The 24024-nt window shown below is 40.6% G+C and overlaps 3 protein-coding genes and 1 pseudogene across 3 annotated transcripts in view; 3 read left to right on the top strand and 1 right to left on the bottom strand.

The window, feature by feature from the left end:
* LOC133002908 (succinate receptor 1-like) overlaps positions 1-1648 on the top strand; it is a 50815-nt gene extending 49167 nt beyond the window's left edge. The window contains exon 2 of the mRNA XM_061072498.1: positions 698-1648. Within this exon, the coding sequence (XP_060928481.1) occupies positions 698-1648 (951 nt within the window). The remainder of the gene's footprint in view (positions 1-697) is intronic.
* Positions 1649-3545: 1897 nt separating this feature from the next.
* Positions 3546-4705, top strand: LOC133002907 (succinate receptor 1-like; annotated as a pseudogene).
* Positions 4706-7129: 2424 nt separating this feature from the next.
* LOC133002906 (succinate receptor 1-like) lies at positions 7130-8270 on the top strand. The gene is made up of 2 exons (XM_061072496.1): positions 7130-7180; positions 7320-8270. Exons 1-2 carry the CDS (start codon positions 7130-7132, stop codon positions 8268-8270), a joined length of 1002 nt encoding a protein of 333 aa, XP_060928479.1.
* A 4291-nt stretch (positions 8271-12561) lies between these two features.
* On the bottom strand, positions 12562-22295 carry aadac (arylacetamide deacetylase). Its single transcript, XM_061073661.1, has 5 exons — positions 22155-22295; positions 19783-20011; positions 19156-19225; positions 16809-16980; positions 12562-13280 (listed from the first exon to the last, which is right to left on the bottom strand). Exons 1-5 carry the CDS (start codon positions 22293-22295, stop codon positions 12660-12662), a joined length of 1233 nt encoding a protein of 410 aa, XP_060929644.1. The 3' UTR covers positions 12562-12659.
* Between the last annotated feature and the right edge of the window lie 1729 nt (positions 22296-24024).

Below are 24024 nucleotides of genomic sequence, written 5' to 3'. Positions count from 1 at the left end.
TTTCTTCGGCTCATCTTGGAGATTGTAAGTACAACTACAGAATAAAGTTGGAAAAAGGGAATTAAAATTATCTGATTAATCACAAATCTGACGTTTGAAACGCTTTTATATTTGCACATAAAGAAAACATAGCGTAAACTGTAGTTAGTGAAGCCTGAGCCTGTAGCTATTCTGTTTCTGTAATGGAAGGTAATGCTCTTAAGAAGATGAAGGTGACTTTTCCAGTCTGAAAAAAGCAACATTTCCCTCCTGGTAATATAAGACTCAACAGACAACTTTATTTAACCAGCAACAGTATTGAAGAGGTTGTTGAAAGGCCAGTGCAGGTATATGTTGTAAATGGACTGTAAATGCAAATGACCGACATAATGCATGACTGCGTCAACCATAAGTAACTGCGGCTGACTTTTCCAGTGTCGTGTGTGTTGAGGTACCATCAGCATTCACTGTTTACTGTTTCCACTGAAGGATAGTGGCTGCACCTGCTCATGGTCTAACTCTCTATTCACACTATCTGCAACAACAACAACCACACTATGGTAAGTCTCATTCTAAAATATCCAATACAAATGTTCACTGTTGTAAACTGAACCTAAAGCAAATTTCTGCTAAATCTCTTTTTGAAAATCAATCCTTAAAGTCTTTATTTTCCCACTTTCACCTTATTTTATTTTCTCCTTTTGTCCCTTTTCTCCAGGTGCTAAATTGTACCCTGATAGAAGACGTGCTGGAGAGGTATTATTTGTCCCCTTTCTATGCTATCGAGTTCTGCATCGGTTTCCCTGGCAACCTCTTGGTTGTGCTCGGCTATATATTTTGCCTGCCCGTCTGGCAGAGCTGCAACATTTACCTCTTCAACCTGGCAGTGTCCGACCTCATTTTCCTCTGCACGTTGCCAGGCCTCTCCTACCTCTATGCAAACGACCAAGCCATAACCAGTCCGTTTGCTTGCGTTATCAACCGCTACGTCCTGCACGTCAACCTCTACTCTTCCATCCTCTTCATGGTCTGGCTTAGCATGGACCGCTTCCTGCTCATAAAGCATCCGATGAGGGACCACTACCTGCTGAGGCCTCGGGCGGCCCTGCTGGTGTCAGGGCTGAGCTGGCTGGCCGTCAATGTGGAGGTTGCTCCAATGATAGCGCTGATGGTTCAGGACCTGCAGAGTGAAAACTGGAGTCGCTGCAAGGATTTTGGAAGCCTGAAGGGTGACGTTAACCCGTTTGGATACAGCCTGGGGCTCACCTTGACTGGTTACATCCTCCCCCTGCTGGCAATGTGCGGTTTCTCCTACCAAATCACACGTCTTCTCCGTGTCCAAGAAAGGACAATGCAGAACAGGGGCAAATCGTACAAGCGGCCTCTCAGGGTCGTTGCCTCGGCGGCGGCCATGTTTCTGGTCCTCTACACTCCGTACCACGTGCTGAGAAACATTACGATAGCGTCCCATCAGCCCTGGGCAGGAGTGAAGCTCTGCACGGGGATGTACGTGCAAGGCCTGTACATCGTGACCCGACCGCTGGCCTTCATGCACAGCGTCATCAACCCCGTCTTCTACTTCCTCATGGGTGACAAGTTCAGGCAGCTTCTGTTTGCTAAGTTCAGGAAGCTGCTCAGACAGACAGCTCCGCAAAGACAACCAGCCTGATAAGATCTCTGCATGAAAAGGTATCGCACGTCCACACATGTGAAACAGCTCCGTCTTTACATATCATATTTTATTAAAAATGTCGCTTATAAGCTTTCCTTTGTTTCATTTTGTATAATTGTGAAATGTTTTCATAGGTATAGGCAAATCTATCAAAATATTGTGTTATTATTGATATTGAGGGACATTTTTAGTGGCCATTATTTATAATGATATTTTGTATTGACCTCACATTATTTTTTGTAACTTGATTAAAAAAAATGTTTTTTAAAATAAAGTAACTGGTAAACAAGCTTCATACATTTAAAGGTTAGTCCCTGTTACTGTTTTAATATTAAAGCTCAGTTTATATCTGTTTCTGTACTTATATTAGTTCTGAATGGAATAAAATATACCTTTACTCATAACTGTCTTAGTAACTCATTTTACTAAGGATGACAAATATCACGTGTGCAATTGTCTGCCTTCACATAAAACACATTTTATGTTTCAACTTATAAATAAATACTAAGTTTGGTCTGTTGATTTAAGTAAAGCAGCTATTGTCGATCACGTCATACTGATTTGGATCCTTTCTAATAGATCTCAGAAAAAAACAATTGTATACAGAAAAAATGCTCCCAAAACCTCTTAGTCTCTCACAATATCCAGAATTTCTTTTTCACAACCAAATTTACTTTATTGGCCAAACTGATCTTTAATAACTGAATGGTACTCTATACTTTAGATAGTTTTACTCTATATTTTATATTTGTGCCCTTGTTCTATGAAAGCCATTTAACATGAATGACAGGTCGACTTTTCAAAGTGAATTCCTCTTTTTATTTAGATTGTGAAAGAAGCAGTAGCAGGGTTCAATGGTTAACTTCAGCTAAAGCACATTGAGCTTTTGCTTTGAGAGATTCACAACACTACTATGTAATGAATTACAATTCCTGCTTTGAAAATGTTAGTTGGATAAACTTTAAAAAATATACGAACAGTAGTAAAATTTCTATTAAAATGAGTGTGTCAATATGGTATATGGTTGAAATTTGTTCAGTAAAGAGCAACTGGTACGTTTATATTCGACATGTGAATACAAAGATACAAATGGAAGAGTAAAAGGTAGGTTGCAGATAAGATCTTAGAAGTCAATGATGTGAATGAAGATAATCAATGTGAAACCAACACAGGATATAATTGTGTTGACCAAAATAAAAAATGGGGGAAGTTTCAAAAGGGTGCGAAAATTAGGTTGACAAAACTTTATTAATAAACCCTCAAGTTCACAGAAGTAGTCAGTCTTGAAGTTAATAGGGACTGCGTTGGTCTCAGGACAGAGAAAAGATATTGAAAAAAAAAATTCAGCTTCTCTGGGGTTTTTTAAATAGTTTTGTTTGTTTTTGCCTGAGGTTAACAAGTTTTTCTTCGGCTCATCTTGTTGGAGATTGTAAGTACAACTACAGAATAAAGTTGGAAAAAGGGAATTAAAATTCTCTGATTAATCACAAATCTGACATTTGAAACACTTTTATATTTGCACATAAAGAAAACATAGCGTAAACTGTAGTTAGTGAAGCCTGAGCCTGTAGCTATTCTGTTTAGTAACGGAAGTTAATGTTCTTAAGAAGATGAAGGTGACTTTTCCAGTCTGAAAAAAAGCAACATTTCCCTCATGGTAATATTAGACTCAACAGACAACTTTATTTAACCAGCAACAGTATTGAAGAGGTTGTTGAAAGGCCAGTGCAGGTATATGTTGTAAATGGACTGTAAATGCAAATGACCGACATAATGCATGACTGCGTCAAGCATAACTTACCGCGGCTGACTTTTTCAGTGTCGTGCTGTGTTGAGGTACCATCAGCATTAACTGTTTACTGTTTCCACTGAAGGATAGTGGCTGCACCTGCTCATGGTCTCACTCTCTATTCACACTATCTGCAACAACAACAACCACATCATGGTAAGTCTCATTCTAAAATATCCAATACAATTGTTCACTGTTGTTAACTATACCTAAAGCAAATTTCTGCTAAATCTCTTTTTGCAAATCAATCCTTAAAGTCTTTATTTTCCCACTTTCACCTTCTTCTATTTTCTCCTTTTGGCCCTTTTCTCCAGGTGCTGAATTGTACCCTGATAGATGACGTGCTGGAGAGGTATTATTAGTCCCCTTTCTATGCTATCGAGTTCTGCATCGGTTTCCCTGGCAACCTCTTGGTCGTGCTTGGCTATATATTTTTCCTGCCGGTCTGGCAGAGCTGCAACGTTTACCTCTTCAACCTGGCAGTGTCCGACCTCATTTTCCTCTGCACGCTGCCAGGCCTCTCCTACCACTATGCAAACGGCCGAGCGATAACAAGTCCGTTCGCTTGCGTTATCAACCGCTACGTCCTGCACGTCAACCTCTACTCTTCCATCCTCTTCATGGTCTGGCTTAGCATGGACCGCTTCCTGCTCATAAAGCATCCGATGAGGGACCACTACCTGCTGAGGCCTCGGTCGGCCCTGCTGGTGTCAGGGCTGAGCTGGCTGGCCGTCAATGTGGAGGTTGCTCCAATGATAGCGCTGATGGTTCAGGACCTGCAGAGTGAAAACTGGAGTCGCTGCAAGGATTTTGGAAGCCTGAAGGGTGACGTTAACCCGTTTGGATACAGCCTGGGGCTCACCTTGACTAGTTACATCTTCCCCCTGCTGGCAATGTGTGGTTTCTCCTACCAAATCACACGTCTGCTCCGTGTCCAAGAAAGGACAATGCAGCACAGGGCCAAATCGTACAAGCGGGCTCTCAGGGTAGTTGCCTCAGCGGCGGCCATGTTTCTGGTCCTCTACACTCCGTACCACGTGCTGAGAAACATTACGATAGCGTCCCATCAGCCCTGGGCAGGAGTGAAGCTCTGCACGGGGATGTACGTGCAAGGCCTGTACATCGTGACCCGACCGCTGGCCTTCATGCACAGCGTCATCAACCCCGTCTTCTACTTCCTCATGGGTGACAAGTTCAGGCAGCTTCTGTTTGCTAAGCTCAGGAAGCTGCTCAGACAGACAGCTCCGCAAAGACAACCAGCCTGATAAGATCTCTGCATGAAAAGGTATCGCACGTCCACACATGTGAAACAGCTCTGTCTTTACATATCGTATTCTATTAAAAATGTATCTTCTATGCTTTCCTTTGTTTCATTTTGTATAATTGTGAAATGTTTTCATAGATATAGGCAAATCTATCAAAATATTGTCAATCTGTGTGTTTTTATTGATATTGAGGGACATTTTTTGTGGCTATTATTTATAATGATATTTTGTATTGACCTCACATTATTTTTTGTAACTTAATTTAAAAAAGTTCGTTTTTTAAAATAAAGTAACTGGTAAGCTTTATGCATTTAAAGGTCAGTCCCTGTTACTGTTTTATTAATAAAGCTCAGTATATATCTGTTTCTGTACTTATATTAGTTCTGAATTGAATAAAATATACCTTTACTCATAACTGTCTTAGTAACTCATTTTACTAAGGATGACAAATATCACGTGTGCAATTGTCTGCCTTCACATAAAACACATTTTATGTTTCAACTTATAAATAAATACTAAGTTTGGTCTGTTGATTTAAGTAAAGCAGCTATTGTCGATCACGTCATACTGATTTGTACGGAAGAGGATTAGGGCCACTGTGGAAAAAATAAGTGAGTTCTGACTTTTTTCTCAGAATTCTGACTTTAATCTCAGAATTCTGACTTTAAACTGAGAATTCTGACTTTTTTCTCAGAATTCTGACTTTAATCTAGTCAGAATTCTGAGTTTAAAGTCAGAATTCTGAGATTAAAGTCAGAATTCAGAGAAAAAAGTCAGAACTCACTTATTTTTTCCACAGTGGCCCTAGAAAAAACAATTGTATGCAGAAAAAATGCTCCCAAAACCTCTTAGTCTCTCACAATATCCAGAGTTTCTTTTTCACAACCAAAGTTACTTTATTGGCCAAACAGATCTTTAATAACTGATTTGCACTCTATACTTTAGATAGTTTTACTCTATATTTTATATTTGTGCCCTTGTTCTATGAAAGCCATTTGACATGAATGACAGGTCGACTTTTCAAAGTGAATTCCTCTTTTTATTTAGATTGTGAACGAAGCAGTAGCAGGGTTCAATGGTCTAGACTTAACTTCGGCTAAAGCACATTGAGCTTTTGCTTTGAGAGATTCACAACACTACTATGTAATGAATTACAATTCCTGCTTTGAAAATTTTAGTTGGATAAACTTTAAAAAATATACGAACATTAATAAAATTTCTATTATAATTAGTATGTCAATATGGTATTTGGTTGAAATTTGTTCACTAAAGAGCAACTGGTATTTAATGCACTAGTTAAATATTCTTTATTAACTCACCACAACTTATGAGGGTCTAAGTGCCTCAGAATTTTTTTTGTACTTTTTCTGTCATTTGTTCAAAGTTAATTAGGATTTTCCAGAAAATGTCTTAAAAACTACTTGTAAGAAACGGGACCTGTAATATAAAACAATGATTTGTATACTCCTTGTATGTTTTGCATGTAAATCTCGGCCAAAACTAACAAACAAAACATGTAACAACAACTGTCAAAATAATGTGGTGGGGTAAAGAGTAAAATGTTTCAGACCTGATGAACACAAAGTGATTTCAGTGACTTCTTACTCAGAGATGAGGTTTTATAAATGATAAAAAATATATGCAGTAAAAGAACCTCATTTATATTCGACATGTGAGTACAAAGAAAGAAATGGCAGAGGAAATGTAGGTTGCAGACAAGATCTTAGATAAATGGGTCATAGATGTGAATGAAGATAATCAATGTGAAACCAACACAGGATATAAATGTGTTGACCAAAATAAAAAAAGGGGGATGTTTCAAAAGGGTGCGAAAATTACGCAAAAAAAACTTTATTAATAAACCCTCAAATTCACAGAAGTAGTCAGTCTTAAACTAAATAGGGACTGCGTTGGTCTCAGGACGGAGGAAAGATATTGATTTTCTTTTTTTTTAAGTTTTGTTTGTTTTTGCCTGAGGTTAACCATTTTTTCTTCGGCTCGGCTCATCTTGGAAGTTGTAAGTACAACTACAGAATAAAGACAGAAAACTACAGAATTTAAAACGCTTTTATATTTGCACATAAAGCAAACATAGCGTAAACTGTAGATAGTGAAGCCTGAGCCTGTAGCTATTCTGTTTAGTAACGGAAGGTAATGCTCTTAAGAAGATGCAACATTTCCCTCATGGTAATATTAGACTCAACAGACAACTTTATTTAACCAGCAACAGTATTGAAGAGGTTGTTGAAAGGCCAGTGCAGGTATATGTTGTAAATGTACTGTAAATGCAAATGACCGACATAATGCATGACTGCGTCAAGCATAAGTTACTCCGGCTGACTTTTCCAGTGTCCTGCTGTGTTGAGGTACCATCAGCATTAACTGTTTACTGTTTCCACTGAAGGATAGTGGCTGCACCTGCTCATGGTCTCACTCTCTATTCACACTATCTGCAACAACAACAACCACACCATGGTAAGTCTCATTCTTATTCACTGTTGTTAACTGAACCTAAAGCAAATTTCTACTAAATCTCTTTTTGAAAATCAATCCTTGAAGTGTATTTTCCCACTTTCACCTTCTTCTATTTTCTCCTTTTGTCCCTTTTCTCCAGGTGCTGAATTGTACGCTTATAGATGACGTGCTGGAGAGGTATTATTTGTCCCCTTTCTATGCTATCGAGTTCTGCATCGGTTTCCCTGGCAACCTCTTGGTCGTGCTCGGCTATATATTTTGCCTGCCCGTCTGGCAGAGCTGCAACATTTACCTCTTCAACCTGGCAGTGTCCGACCTCATTTTCCTCTGCACGTTGCCAGGCCTCTCCTACCTCTATGCAAACGACCAAGCCATAACCAGTCCGTTTGCTTGCGTTATCAACCGCTACGTCCTGCACGTCAACCTCTACTCTTCCATCCTCTTCATGGTCTGGCTTAGCATGGACCGCTTCCTGCTCATAAAGCATCCGATGAGGGACCACTACCTGCTGAGGCCTCGGGCGGCCCTGCTGGTGTCAGGGCTGAGCTGGCTGGCCGTCAATGTGGAGGTTGCTCCAATGATAGCGCTGATGGTTCAGGACCTGCAGAGTGAAAACTGGAGTCGCTGCAAGGATTTTGCAAGCCTGAAAGGAGATATTAACCCGTTTGGATACAGCCTGGGGCTCACCTTGACTGGTTACATCCTCCCCCTGCTGGCAATGTGCGGTTTCTCCTACCAAATCGCACGTCTGCTCCGTGTTCAAGAAAGGACTATGCAGCACAGGGCCAAATCGTACAAGCGGGCTCTCAGGGTAGTTGCCTCAGCGGCGGCCATGTTTCTGGTTCTCTACACTCCGTACCACGTGCTGAGAAACATTACGATAGCATTCCGGCAGCCCTGGGCCGGAGTGAAGCTCTGCACGGGGATGTATGTGCAAGGCCTGTACATCTTGACCCGACCGCTGGCCTTCATGCACAGCGTCATCAACCCCGTCTTCTACTTTCTCATGGGTGACAAGTTCAGGCAGCTTCTGTTTGCTAAGATCAGGAAGCTGCTCAGACAGACAGCACCGGAAAGACAACCAGCCTGATAAGATCTTTGCATGAAAAGGTATCGCACGTCCACACATGTGAAACAGCTCCGTCTTTACATATTGTATTCTATTAAAAATGTATCTTCTATGCCTTCCTTTGTTTCCTTTTGTATAATTGTGAAATGTTTTCATAGATATAGGCAAATCTATCAAAATATTGTAAAACTGTGTGTAATTGTTGATATTGAGGGACATTTTTAGTGACTATTATTTATAATGATATTTTGAATTGACCTCACATTATTTTTGTAACTTGATTAAAAAAAAATAGTTTTTTAAAATAAAATAACTGGTAAACAAACTTCATGCATTTAAAGGTCAGTCCCTGTTACTGTTTTAATATTAATGTTCAGTTTATATCTGTTTCTGTTCTTATATTAGTTCTGAATGGAACAAAATATACCTTTACTCATAGCTGTGTAACACGTTTTGAGTTCTGTATAAATTTATTATACTTCTTTTCCACACAGCATTTTTATTTATAATATTCTTTAAACGCTGTTTTTATTCGTTTTCATGTTATATTTGGCATCTTTTAACTTTTTTTTCATGTGTAAATCACTTTGTAACCTATTTTTCTTGTTTCAGTATGAATAAAGACATTATGTTTTTATTAAACAGTTTATATATTTTAAATTATTCTGTCATCTCGTCTGTTTAAACCTAGTGATATTTTCTAACAGTTCTCATATATATATATATATATATATATATATATATATATATATATATATATATATATATATATATATATATGTGTGTCTAAAGGTGAAATGATCTGTAGGTCCTTGCTCTCTTCACACTGGACTGTCATTGACCTCTGATGTTAAACTAAAACCCTGAATCCTCATTAAATGCATTCAACCTCACACGATCAGCCAGGATCAGGCGCCTCAGTCTTAACCATGATCACACCAAGCCTGAGCCGTCATTTCATTTACACTGGCGTCTCTCTGGGGACGAACAAAGGGTGAAGAAAGAATGAAATAATAGCTGTGCAGGTTTCCTGTTTCATAAAGAAAGCCAGAGGAGCGGTCCTGAGACGGAGCCGATGAGATAAAGCAGCAGGAAAGTACAAGTGAATACAAACACAAAACCTGAAGCTCTGTATTAAATATAATGTGATAGCCTAATGTAATAACCCTTTTGAATCATTATCCAGTGTCAGAGTACAGATAACGGAGGCTTGGAAAAATTGCATCACGCGGCACATGCTCTTTGTACAGCTTTTCTTTGTGAGGTTACTCTATGTTAAATGTCTGGTTTCTTAAAGTGCTTATCTCAAGAGATAATAATGACTGAACGCAATAAAAACAATGCCCTGATGAGCCAATTGGCTTAAGATTAATTTAGAGAATTTTACATATTTGTGTGTGTGTGTGTGTGTGTTTGTGTGAGTGTGTGGGTGTCTGTGTGTGTATGTGAGTGCTTACTCACATCCTTGTTTTTGAACACAGCAACCACTTGTCGACATTCTCAACTGTACTTATGTAATCTGTGCAAAACAGCCATACATTATTCACAGTTTAAAGGAATCATCTGCCTTAATCCTTTTCACGTTACTGTTGTTAGCCGTCTGCTTGTCTGCACACTGGGCCAGTGTACAGTAGGACCACATGAGTGTTCCACTCCACACCCGGGAGCTGTGGTTTGTTTTGTTTTATGCCTCCTGACGAACGAGGTTGACCTTTCTGAATAATGCTCTTGTGTAAATGGATTGTTCACACTCGTGCGTCAGCCTCTCTACCTCTCCGACCTCTTGGGTAGAATGTGTGTGTGGGTGGTGGATTGGTGGACATATTCGCAGTATGGTTGCGGATCATCTGTTCTCTCTGCCTCAGCTACATGAACCCTCACATATCACTGTGTAGCGCCGAGCGGATTTGGTTTTGTCCGGAGTTAGAATTTCCTCCTGTTAAACTCACATATATGACTCACCAGCTTGTCCCGCCCTGTTTGCTGTCCCCTAGCAACAGAGCTGCAGTTGGACAACAAGAGAAAGTTTTAACACCCCTTGGCTTTTTCAACATGTGCACCATTCCCTGTTAGGTTAAGTTGAAGTGTGTGCATCGTCATTTGCCAGTTCAAATAGCTCTTTGAAAAACACTTGGTCACTGGAACGCAATGAATCCTGGGATAGGTTCGTATACATTCCCTTTATCTGGACAGTTATTGTCGATCACTTCTACTTCTGCTTCCAGCCCTTGTGATTGTCTGCACCTGTCCGAATGTGTTACCTGCCTCCTTTGTGTATTTAGTCTCGCTCTTCCATTAATCTTCATCTGTGTTTTCTTGCCTTTTGATTGTAAGCCGGGAAATTGTATTTGATTAAATAAGTTGTCCTTGTTTTCTGTGTATGTCTGCATTTGGATCGCACACAAAGTACAATTCATTGGTGGTAGAAGGTCAAGTCAATTTATTGTCAGATGACATTAAAATGAAAAATGCAAATCAAACTCTCTACGAGAGGGAATCCAACACACACATAGCAAGAGTCATATTTACAACTGAAAACAAAGCGGTGTTTAATGAAAAGAGTCACGTTTCTCAGCAGTGCTTTGACTTGTTTGAAAAGTTACATACTTTAAGAGGTTGTTTATTCTCTTTTTTCTAAATGAGTCACTGGAAAGAAAATGACAAAGAGAAAACATCGGAACAAGAACTAGCCTAAAAGCTGAGTCAAGAAAATCATTACTGTTTCATATCAACTGTAACTAAGCTCATTTTAACCTTTACCTCCATGTTATCTTTCAGATAGCCAGAAGACACAAGGTGATTTCACCCACGGGCATAAAGATAAACAGGGAGAGACAAGTTAATGGTTTCAAGTCATGATTTTTCGACCTTAGGAGCCAAAGGTTGAATGACAAACTGCAGTGAGCTTAGAAATACGCATGTAGTGTTTATGCAAGACATTTACTTTATCTTCTTTCTACACACAGGAGCCAAGACAAAATTCTAGCTTATTTATCACTCAACCAATTCCCGTGAAATTTTGATGAGATCTTGGTGTGGATCTGGATGAGGGGGCAGATCCAGGCATGGTTCAATTTAATTTTTGTTAATCTTTCACAATGATTCATGGATCTTGACGGCCTTGAGGCATGAGTTATATTCTAGTTTGTTTGTTTGAATGTTAGTTAGAAGCGTAACACAAAATAAAAAACAGTGATGGAATTATGCTCTTTCTCTTTAACAGCGTGCAACACCGTCTCTTTTCCATTCATCACATGTGTATGCACGGTGTGAGGACTGTTGAGAGGTCGCTATAGCATCGGCTCTACGTGTATCTAACTAGGATAAATAGCAATACTCTGTGTGGAATGTGGCTTATCACATTTATTTGGGTGTAGCCCTCATGCTACAAAGCAAACAGGCAGAATTTATTTTGTTACTTCTGCATGTGGGTGGAAATGACACTAGGTGCAGTAATACCATTGAATTGTATCAAAGTTACTATACCAGCATAAGTGAGCTGTTATTTGTTTAGTTGCTCAATCTACTCAGGTTTAGTTCTGCCCTTGTTTTTGCTCTTTTTCAGAAAACAGCCCTCGCCAAATTTTTTAATGCAACGTCAGTGACCTTGAAACGTGAGACGTGATTTTGCAAAAACATCCAAACGTTCTCCGGTTTCAGTATCAGCTTGTGCTCAGTGATGAATGTGAACTTTGGCTGAGGCGACTGTATTTTTTATGCTGATGTAAAAATCCTGTTCTGCTTTGCCAAGATTTGTCCTGGATTCCGAAAACCTCTAATGGGAAAGCAATTTGTGTAATGAGTGGTATGCATGACTAATATGATCTTGAGGCAGTGGACAGGTAGCAGGTCCTGCAGGGGGATGGAAGAATGAGCCAGGGCCAGTTAGTCAGCTAAAAATAGATTAATGATCATACCAATAACAACTTTAGCGATGTTGTGGGGTTTGACTTCTTTTCCCCTCAGATTTCTCTGGGTTATTTGATGGTTGTTGTGCACGTTTGTGTAAAAGTGATGATTACCTCTGCCTACGAGAATGAATCTGTTTGTTTTTGAGGATTACATCAAAGCTACAATTAGCATGAAACTTAGTGGAAAGATGCATCGGTCCGAGAAGAACTCAATAAAGTTTCATGTGGATTCTCTGCAAATGAGGCTGAGGTGTGCCCTCTATATTGCCTTCTTACTTCTACTTTCATATGTATTGTGTTTTACTCAAACTAGTAAACATGAAATACTCCTGACCTGCTATTTTATGAATTAGATGAGGTTAATATATTTCTAACAATATTTACAGAAATATAACCTGACCAACAAATAAGAATTAAACAATAAAAAGTTAAACACCAGAAGGAAAACAAATTGCACCTAAACAAACATTGGTGCATTGTGGCGATAAGTCAGGAGTTTTTACAAGTTTTCCTTGAGCCACTTGATATAGTTGTATGTCATGCGGCGTCCAATCAGGAAGTCGGTCGGCCACACGGTGAACATCAGCGCTCCGTGAAATCCCTTGTCATAGTGTTCATGGGACACCTCGACACCAGCAGCCCGGAGCCGCGTGGCATACATGATGCCGTCATCTCGGAGCACGTCATACTCACAGGTGATGATGAGGGCCTTGGGCAGGGAGCGTAAGGCCGTGTCTGGAACCAGCAGCGGCGACGCCCTCGGGTCGGCCAATGATCGAGACAGTCTGTCCACTGCCTCCCCTCCGACTCCCTGCACCACAGCGGGCGCACTGTAGTTGTATTCTCTGTGGTACGTTTCAGGAAGGAAGGCGCTCCAGTCGACAAACTTCAGCAGGCTGGAAGACTCTGGGTTGTTGTGGGTGTTCGCCATCATGGCTCTGAAAAGAGCCTTGTCGCTGGTGAAGTACTCGCTCCAGAACCGCACCATGAGGGTCCGGGGTAGAAAGGGCATGTCCTTGTTCTGCTGATATGAAGGAGTGTTGAGGTCCAGCGCCTGCAGCACTGGGTAGATGAGCGCCTGGGCCTTCAGCTGGATCTCCTGTCCAGGCTCTTTCAGTAACTGTTGAGAGAGATGGAGAGAATAAAATCAAATAAAATCCTAAAGGAAAACAGACTATTTCTCCATCAGATGAAATATGAGCTGATGGTTTTTCTATGTCAACAGTAAGTGATCACATGTACCAGTCATGGTTGTCAACTTCGAGCCTTCTCAATTTGTCTTTGTCTCTATAGAGCTGCCAAGAATTACAGTGATGTACGGTAACTGTCTGTGTGAGGACAAACGGGCTCGAACAGCTTTGCTCATTGATGCAGGGAGTTAAGAGGACTGGTTCAGTTCTGACGTAGTCAAATAACGGTTGAACCAGGAACGTTTCTCCAATTTCTTTAACATTGCGAGGGAGGGCATTTTTAACCTTTTTTGGATTTCTCAGAAAATGATTCAAGAATCTAGCATTTTCAGGGGACTGATATTTATGAATGAATGCAATTTGATGCTGCTCAGAATATAAATCCCGCCACAGGGAATTTAAATGTAAATAAGATGACTATTGAACCTTAGTGGTATTACCAGTGGTGGGAAGTAACATAGTAGAAATACTTTGTTACTGTACTTAAGTAGATTTTTCACATATCTGTACTTTATTGAGTATTTATTTTCCTGACGACTTTTTAATTTTACTTGCTACATTTGAGCACAAATATCTGTACTTTCTACTTCTTACATTCTCAAAACTGGCTCGTTACTTGAGCAGCGGAGGTTGGCGGAACGTGCACCTTTACGCAAGGCGCACCTCTCTCTCGCTCCTGCAGTCTTTATTATTAGGGCCTGAGCACTGACAGGCACTGACAGACGTGAGGCCCTATTGAAATTGTAAGGATTATTATTCAGCCAAATGAATTTGCGTTTTGAGGGCTTTTATTAGGTGATTTTTACATTATTCTTTGAAGGTATTCCTTTTTTCGATTCACATTTGTTTTCCCTTTCCTGCTTCGTGTCAATATCTGCACATAAATACATAGCTCGAAGCAGCAAGTGGTTAACTTGTCTTAAAGAAAACATTGGAAGTAGTTGGTTTAAACAAAACCTGTTGGCAAATAGACTATCATTGGTTGACCTTGGTTAGTCTTACACGTTCACTTAAACAAACATATTTAAAACAAGTCGAGATGGAAAAACAAACAACACAACCAATTATATAAACAAACGCAAAAACAACTCTCAGCCAACACAACCAAAAACAAACACTGCGTCATCGACTACTGCATATTCGCGCACACAATTCAGGTTTTTTCATGGACCTCGCCAAATGGAACCCTGGGTTATCAGGCCCAGTTTTCCACTAACTATAATGCCAATATAATTTTTGCAAAGATATTATATATATTACCAATTCCAATCCTTAGTCGCCCTTTGTGCTGACTCAACACAACTTAGAAGCTGTTGAGTCTTTATATATGTATTGTACAAACAGGCTAATGTGTACAACTTCAAGCAGGGTTGTGTCTTCACTTTGCCGTCCCTACAGGCATGATACCCTACAGGTGTATTGTCACCCTGCTGGAAACAAATGCAAACACAACCGCAGGCCCATTCAGTGAAGATAGTCTAATGATAAATAAACAGGCTTACATGTAGATGCGTGGACAAGCTGGCGGGCAGATATACAGGCAGTTACAAAATACAGCTAATCGACACAAAAGGTTAGTGTTGAAGTGCCGTCAAGCAAGACACTGATTAATTATAAACTTCAAAATAATGTAACTAAATTTGCACCTTAAGATATTCAATTGGATGCATTTTGTAGATGTAATTTAGCATTCAAAAAAACATTGGTCTTCAATTATTTATTTCCTTGTTCAGTCTGAAATTTGCCAGCAAAACCAGACTGTGTCCAGTTTTTTTTCTTCTCTATACTAGCACTGTCCAGGCTGTTAACAAAAGGGATACTATTTTATTTTGTGTGCCTAGTTTCCCTTTGCTGAGTTATCATAAGGGGCATTGTGTATCACTCCTGCTACTGATGAAAGGTCCATGTTTAGTGATATTTACAGACTTTTTTAGTGGTTATACTTTGGTCTATTAGTGTTCTTAGGTAGACTCAAGAGGCACTTGTTTATTCTGTTGTATTGATTCTTTGTTGTCTCTAGAAGTGACACTTGTCCAATACTATTTTCACCTCAGCATCTTAGGTCCAAAATTTGTAAAATTATACGTTATATATATAGTGTTGATATAATTTTTCAGTCAGTTGAAATAAATCCTGAAGAGAAAAATTTTGGGTTGTTTTGTGTCTGTATAGGCCTACTATAAAAAGCACTTAGCACTTTTAATTTTGGTACTTTGTACTTTTACTTTTGATACTTAAGTACATTTCAATACCAGGTACTTTTGATACTCAAGTACATTTAATATGAGCGCCTCTAAGACTTTTACTCGTCATTTTCTGAGGGTGACTTTTACTTTTACCGGAGTCACTTTCAAGTAAGATATCTGTACTTTTACTCAAGTATGGCTTTCAAGTACTTTATACACCACTTGGTATTACATATATATATATATATATATATATATATATCCTATGCCTGGGAACATGAAACATGAAACGTTCTGGTAAACCCTAGTTTTACAGTTTTCCTTTGTTTGTAATTTGATGGGCCTTTGTGGATTCCCATGATTATTCTCCATATTTGCTGTGGTGCAGTAGAAAGAGGACTTCATCCTCGCCATGACTTGGCCAGCATGGGTCCCTGGTGCGGGGCCAACATCACACATGGGCATGAGGAGAAAAGTCGTGCGGAGTCCTGTAAAGCTGTTCTTGGCTCTTTAGGCCGACATCACAGTTGCTAAGAGGAAGAATTGGAAATGGCGGGAGAATGGTGTCTATATAGTGCCAGTTCTCCTAGCACTGAATCCGCCCATGCTGCATGGCTCAGTGTTTACATACAGATGCAAAATCATTGTGATGTAGCGTTTTCAACTCAACCATAATGGTCTTTAATCTTGCATAAAACAAAACATAGTCTTATCTGTTCTTAAGACTTTGTAAAGCTGTGCTGTAGCTCACAGGTAGCATCAGAAAATTCACCCACAACCTAAACTTAGGTCACTATTAGAAAATTAAATTCCAAAGAGATTGTCTTGGGAGAGTTGCACTTCCTGCTATGCTGCGGCTCACTGTCTCCAACCTCACGTTATCTCCTCAGCTACCTGTTGCCTGTGGCACTGCGGAAAATGTGGTTGTTCTTTCTCTTCTGACCTAAATCCTAGTGAGTGCTTGTTTACTGTGGATTTGACACCTGTTACCGCTGCTCAGCTGCAACGAGTAGCTCCTTCGACGGTCTACATGGATTTGTGAGAGATTTGCTCTAACTGAACACCGCTACATAGCTGAGATCCATCGCACAGCTATACATGTCAGAGTACATCCACGTTGGCTATCTCAGCCGCTAAACACGCGTTCTTGTGGTTCAGTAATATTTTCCATAAACAGGGTTATTAATCTTGTCTCATGTCATCTCGTCACACAGGGTTTTTATTTCCATGTGCACCAAACGAACAGAGCTGACAAAAAAATAGCTTCAGAACCTGTTGAGAGACGGCAGCAGCCAGGTTCCCTCCAGCACTGTCCCCAGACACAGCCGTGCGTCCTGGGTCCACAGAGTACTGGGCCAGCACCCCCTTCTGGAGGAAGTGTTTGACCACACGGTAAACGTCCTCATACGGGACAGGGAAGTGGTGAGCGGGGGCCAGGCGGTACCTTTAAAAATAGAAAGGTACAGGATTAAAGCTGGAACATAAATAAATAAATGAGAGGACAGGACGAGACAGAAAACTGTTTTGAGCTTGGAAGAAATAAACATGTTGATAATGTCAAGAGATGACGTAGGGGGATGGAAAAAAGGACAAAGCCACAGAGGGTTTTTTCTTATTAGCTTAAGACTAAAATGGGTTTAAGTACAAACAGTACTCAGATGTCTTGTTTAATCTAATCACGTTTGGTAGAAGAAGAATGAAGTATGTGAAAAAGAAAAGCTGATGCTGCTGAAGCAAACCGGGCAGGAAAATGTCAAATCACACAGTTTCAGTAAAAGCTGAGACTTATTAAAATTCAAGAAATTGACAGCTAACACACATGAATGAAATAATGGTCTTTTAGTTTGTGTTTGTTTTTAATTTTCACTGATTCCCCAGGAAATTAATTATGATGAAAGGGCACATATCCTTGAGGGTTGATATACAATTCTTTGCAATTTGGTGAAAGTTAAGGGGACTATCGGCCCTTCACCGCAGTATGAGCTCTGCCATTGTTGTTAATTTTTATCTATCTGAAGTTTTACTATTAAAAAAAGAAATTCCAAAAGTGTGAGACCGTCTTGGGAAACTGGTAAAAAGTTTCAGTTGCATGACCGCAGTGTTTTGTAATATCCTAGGAACCCAACAACAGACTAGTATAAACAGCCAAGTCATTTCAAATAAATTCCTCTAAACTTGCTCACTTCAAATGTGTTGCAACAGCTTAGGGGCAAAATAAGGTCCATTACATTCATTCACTTAAAGAGATTTAATTTTTTGCACTGACCTGTGCCCTGCTGGTGTCGTCTCTATAGATGTTTCAGTCTATGAGCTAAAATGTTACACATGGCTGACCCTGAGACTGTGAAGTGCTGGAATTACCCACTGAACCTTTAACAAATTGCACAAAGGAATTTGGATGGAGGCAGATAAGGAAATGTGCTCCCACAGCCCGTACACACACTGATCCACTCCGACTTGCACTGTCGAATACAGTGCATCAACAAACACAATTCACACACATAAGAAAAAGAACGTGGGACTTAATGACTGAGTCACCTCACTTGTTGACTGATAAAACCATGAGTGGTGAACGAGGGGATAGAGAGAGTATCGGCTGGACAAAGTTACAGTGCAGAGGATTTAGAGGAGGAGTTAGCGGATGTGCCAAAAACCAACAGTGAGTTCAGCAATGAAAACCTGTTTTTACCGCATCCTCACTTCAATCTATTCTGTGGCTAATGAAGAAGGACAGGCTCATATGACAAAACAAAATACTTGTGAGGAAAAGTGCAAAGGAAAAATGGCATTTTTATTCATCAGTAACACCAATGAATCGACTTTGGAGGCTTAATAATGTAAATGTGCCTTTGCCGTTTAAGTTTGTTTTAACTTTATTTGTTGTAGGTTTTGTTTCTCTTACTCTCCTGAAAGAGAGCTGCATTCATGCCACTTGCAGGTACATGCACAACTGCAGCTGAATCTACGAAGGTCCGGCGGCCTGCGTGGATGGTAACAACTTTATGATCCAAATGGCAAATGCAAATGGAAACTCATAAAGCAATGCACACAGCCAGACAATGCAGCAATGGAGCAGAGTTAGAGATCTCCAAAGTTATGAGCAGATTACAATATTTTGGTTCACTATCAGACTGTGGCGGGACAAATTAGAATATAGCTTGCCACCACAGTCGAGATAATTGATGGGAAACACCGCTTTGACATGGTGAGATGTGGCAGAGCACCCTTCAAGTTTGACTCTTATTTAGCAGTTAGTGGAGGAAGGATACGGAGTCAGAGAAGAAGTCATTAAGGATCAGATCCATCACTTTCTTTAACATAGAGATAGAGCGTTTTTCAACATTTTGTTTGATTTTTCAGAGAACAATTCGTGGCTCTTAATGGGAACACACTATTTAGGGGACTGGTATTTATGAGTGTGAGCAATTTGATGCAAATCCAAATAATAATCCAGATCAAGTGAATTTGACTGTTGGGCCTTGTCAGAGGTCTGTGCTCTCTGAGTGTCATTATAAATGGAGATTGATGCAGCGGGCAACTGTTGCAGTTGCTGTGTTATTGACTCAGCAGGTTTTGCACTACATCATCTGCATAGCGCTGACTATAGAATAATACTTACTCCACAGAAAGAACAACTGCATCGAGCTCAGTGACTAATTTTCTGGCCAGGAGATCGTATGGACTCATTCCTGCAAAGACAGAGAATACAGACAGATCAGAACTGAGATTCCAAAGCACCTCAGACATCCACAGAAACTGACTTCCATCACCTTACATGAAAATAACACTGCAGATTAACATGTCTAGCAGCACGTCTTGGCAACAGCCAAGCTACTGTAATAGCTGCAGCCAGTCAACAGATTGCAAGCGCAGCATGCCATGTGTCAAACTGCATGCCATGTCTTTAGGTTTTGGACGGGCAGGGGTAAACCCCCTCTGAGGTAGCCCGCCGCTCCGGCAGCCGGCACGTTATTTCCTCAGGAAAACCTGAGAAAGCTTTTTTGGGTTTGACAGTTTGTTCATTATTTATGTAGCTGTCACCACAGCTGTCATCGGGCGCCTGTAAAGTCATTTATAACATCAATCAAACAGTGAAAGCTGACTCTGAGTAATGGTGTTATTACCGCGCGATGAAGACATCACAAGAACATGGGTATTGCCCACTCATCCGTCTGTGACGCAGTCTTTAGTAAGAGAGTCGTAATTATACGGGATGAAGAGAAACAGGCCAAACCCATCAACTTACGGGTGCTGCCGAGACACCATCCTCCCCCGTGCAGGTATATGATTGCTCTCCTGAGTTCTCCGCCATCGCCCTGTTGCTTCGGCTGGTAGAGCACCACCTCCACTCCGTCAAAGTTTTCATCCGTCACCTTGACGTGCTCGTCGGACACGGGCGCCACCCCTTCGGCCAGAGTAATGATGTACATTACCCCCATGTAGTCCTTCAGCCCCAGTAATTCACTGAGGTCCGCCTGGAGGGAGAAGCATATTACATAATTTACCCTGTATAGTAAAGTTAGTGTAAATCAGTTAATTCTACGTAAAGCTCATAATATCCTAAACAGAAAGCCCTAAGATGCTGAGCTATGTGGCCACGTCACAGCGCGAGCGAGGGAGAGGCTGCAGTCATGTGAATGTTGTCTGGTATCACGTCAACAGCCCCCTGGAGTTATTCCTCTTTAGACGTCTTTGATGAGTTATAAAAGAAATGTGGCTATAAAAGCTTCACCCCTGGTGCATCGTGTCGGATGAGGCAAGCAGTCCGTGGCTGGCATGAGGGGAATCAGCTGATGCTACTTCTGCTCTGGCCACACATCAGAGAGTCATCCACTCCGAAGTATCAGGCATTCATATCGTGAAAGGAGGGAAAAAAACTACTGAAGCATTCTCCTACTTTTTCTGTCTAAAAGAATTAAATTGATCCTTTACTGAAGAAAAAATAAAAGGAGCCTCACAGAACAGCCTAAACTGCAAAACTCAAACTTAATGTAAAAGTACTATGGAACATACGCTGATTCGGCCACAGCACTACAACCATCTGCCTAACATTGCGAAAGTCTCCATGGTGCTGCCAAAACAGCTCTGAACCGTTGAGGCATGGACTCCACAAGACCTCTGAAGGTGCCCTGTGGTATCAGGCACCGGGTCTTTCGCATCAGATCCTTTAAGTCCTGTAAATTGCAGGTGGGACCTCAGTGGATCAGACTTGTTTTTTTTCCAGCACATGCAAGCACGCAAGGTTTTCCCAGAAGCAGAGCATCACGCTGCCTCTGCACTCTGCATGTGCTCTTCCTGTAGTGCGACCTGCTGCTGCAGCGTCTCGCCCCAGTCATTCACATGATGCTAAAGAAAACGAGATTCTTTTGACCAGGCCATCTTCTCTGATCACTGTGTGGCTCAGTTTCTGAGACTCATGCATGCTGGAGGTGCGTTCTGCTGTGGACGGGGGTTAACAAAGGGCACGCTGACTCGCTCTGTCGCCATGCAGCCCCTTATGCAGCAGGATGTGTGTTTCTATCATAGTCAGGATTAAGGTTTTCAGCCATTTGTGTTCTTATGTGGGGTGGGACCACACCTGCCAGCCTTGGCCTTATGCACCCATGACCTTTCCCCAATTCTCATTCTCTGGACCACTGCATGCCGGGAACACCCCACGACACCTGCAGCTCTTGGAGATGATCTGTTTAGCCCTTGTCAAACTTGCTCTAATCTCATGCAAACCCATTTTTCATGTTGTAAAATCAAATCAACCTCAAGAAGTGACATTGCGTCTAATCAGTGAAGCTGTCACTTGCGATTAGCGTCTACATTCTCCAAGTCTAAAATTGAATTAAAGTACCATGACCACCAGAGGATGCCTGCATGCCTGAGCCGACATCTGGTTACGGCTAAAGTGAAGAATAAAATGTCCATGCTAAAAGTCTTTCCCACTTAACCAACTCTCCTTGCAGCAAGAAAGAACAAAGCCCTGTTGTGTCAGAGGCAGGGTCCTGCACTGTCACTTTTTTCCATAGAATCTGAAAAATGTCTTCATTCATAACCGTGATCTAATAACTAAAATTGTGTGACCTTCCCAGTCGTGATATTGATTAAATATGACGTTTAAACAGTGACGAAGATGTATGAGAATAAACCCACCTTTCATTTTGCACTGAGGTTACAACAACCATGCAAGCACTTAAAGCATGAAACACATCACAATACGCTCAGTGCACCGCAGGCGTCTAATACTCATCAACAGTTCCCTTAATAGGGTCTATTATTAGAACAGGTGAGCAGGACTATACACACATGGATTAGCATCTGATATAATCTGGGGTAACCAGTTAGTACAGTATATCTACATCAGCAAAACACAGTAAACGTTTAACGAGGCACCTTTTACTCACTCTGAGAACAGACAACAGCAACAAACTTCAGTATTTCTGTATTAAATAGAAGTTGAAATTATCCAAATTTGTATAAAAGTGAATAAATAAATACAGCCAGAGTGGGCTGGTAGATTAAAGGCTAATTTATCCTATACGGATTCATTTCCAAAGTGGCTGTCAGAGCCATGCAAACCTAATGTCCAGCCAACAGCTGCCACAATGCATTTGTATTCATCATTCTTACCAGGTGGCTGAGACTTCTGAAGAAGCAGTTGGTCAGCATGAGTTTCCATTTCTCCTCTATCTCCTCGGGAATGGGCTCATAAATATAATAAGCTGTGAACGAGCAGAGGGCGACGAATACAATTATGCTTCCCAACCTCATTTTACAACGTGCGTCCCCCGGCTTGTGTCTGACTGCAGGCTGCGAAACACCGACGGGCTGTGAGAGCTGCAGCCTGTTCTCAAGTCGCTCCGCTGCGCGACGGAAAAGCTTTTTACGCACGGAATTCAATTTGGACTCCGCACCAGCTAAATATGACAGCACGTGTCCGGTTGTCATTTGATGGTTATGTCGGCGTGCATGTTCCTGGCTTTTTTCCTCTGCTGGTCGTGCGCGTCCGTGTCTCGTGCAGCCGTGCAAGTCAATGCCAGTGTGTCACTGATATGGAGCTGCTGGAGAGCGCGCTCCCGAGGCGGACCCGTCCCACCCTGGCTGCGCAAACCAAATTCCTTCAGGTGCTTCTTAAAAACGTCTGCAGCTCGAACAGGATGCGCATGCAGCCGGTGCACTAATGTCAACTTTGCACACGGTAAGAAGCACATGAGAAATATTCAGTGGTGGGAAGTAACGAAGTAGAAATCATTTGATGGAACGCACACAGTGGGACAAAAGCATATCACAAATACTATAAAAAAGGAATGTTATTGAGAAGTCTTGGAATCCCTTTTTGTCTTATGTCAATAGCACAAGCTGTCGGATCGCTGTGTGCTAAGTACTGCCTTGCTGAACTTTTATTTATTTATTTTTTATTTATTTTTTTACTTTTTTTAGTATTGATCATATGTACCTATTTATTTATTCATTCATTTATTTTTAGTATGACTATTATATTTTTATTGTTATTATTATTATTTTGTTTTATGTCATCTATTCTTTTCAATTCTTTATTTTTCAACTATATTTGCTCATCTGTTGGGGCTAGGTGCTGGAGGGAGGGGGGTGGGGGGTTGGTATCTGTTCTGTGGTATGTTTAAATTACATCTGTAATTGTTATTGATGGAACAGTATTGTTTGTTTGTTTGTTAATTATGTAAAAAATTCAATAAACAGATTGTTGAAAAAAAAAAGGAATGTTATTAATTACCTTATTCAAACTTCATTCTGCTTGACCATTTCGCATTGTCAAGACCTCGACAATCTATGAAAATATTACATAATATATCATGATCCTTAGAGAAGCAGAGGTTGTGTAATAATGCATGACTTTAATCCTTATTACTAAGCACTGCACATTTATTAAATCATTTCTATATAAATACAGTATCGTAGCTTGAACTAAGGTCTTCGTATGAAGCTCTTAAAAAGGGAGATTTTAGTTTTTTCCTCCTTGACAAGTCAGATCTCACAAAGGTTTAGCACACAGAACATTCATGTTGGATCTTTGGTTTACCGTTTTTTAGTAGTAGAAGTTTTAGTTTAGAAGTAGAAATACTTTGTTACTGTACTTAAGTAGATTTTTCACATATCTGTACTTTACTTGAGTATTTATTTCCCTGAAGACTTTTTACTTTTACTCGCTACATTTGAGCACAAATATCTGTACTTTCTACTTACATTCTCAAAACTGGCTCGTTACTTGAGCAGCGGAGGTTGGACGCCAACGTGGACATACATGAACCATGAATGCTTTGATGCTGAGCCGTAAACAAACAACTCCAATCCTGTGCTCAAACATCAAAGGAATCTTTATGTCTTGCAAATGTGATGTCTCTCTTTCTCTCAGAATTGGGATATTTCCTCAAACCGTGTAAACATTGAGGTACGGCGAAGGTTCATCCATCGCCAAAGGAGACTATGTTGTCATAACTCCACTGTGCATTGTCCTATCACC

The sequence above is a fragment of the Limanda limanda genome, chromosome 6 (assembly GCF_963576545.1).
Source record: "Limanda limanda chromosome 6, fLimLim1.1, whole genome shotgun sequence".
Lineage (NCBI taxonomy): Eukaryota > Metazoa > Chordata > Actinopteri > Pleuronectiformes > Pleuronectidae > Limanda > Limanda limanda.
Note: the sequence above shows the minus strand (reverse complement) of the source record. Positions and strands in the feature narration are given on the sequence as shown.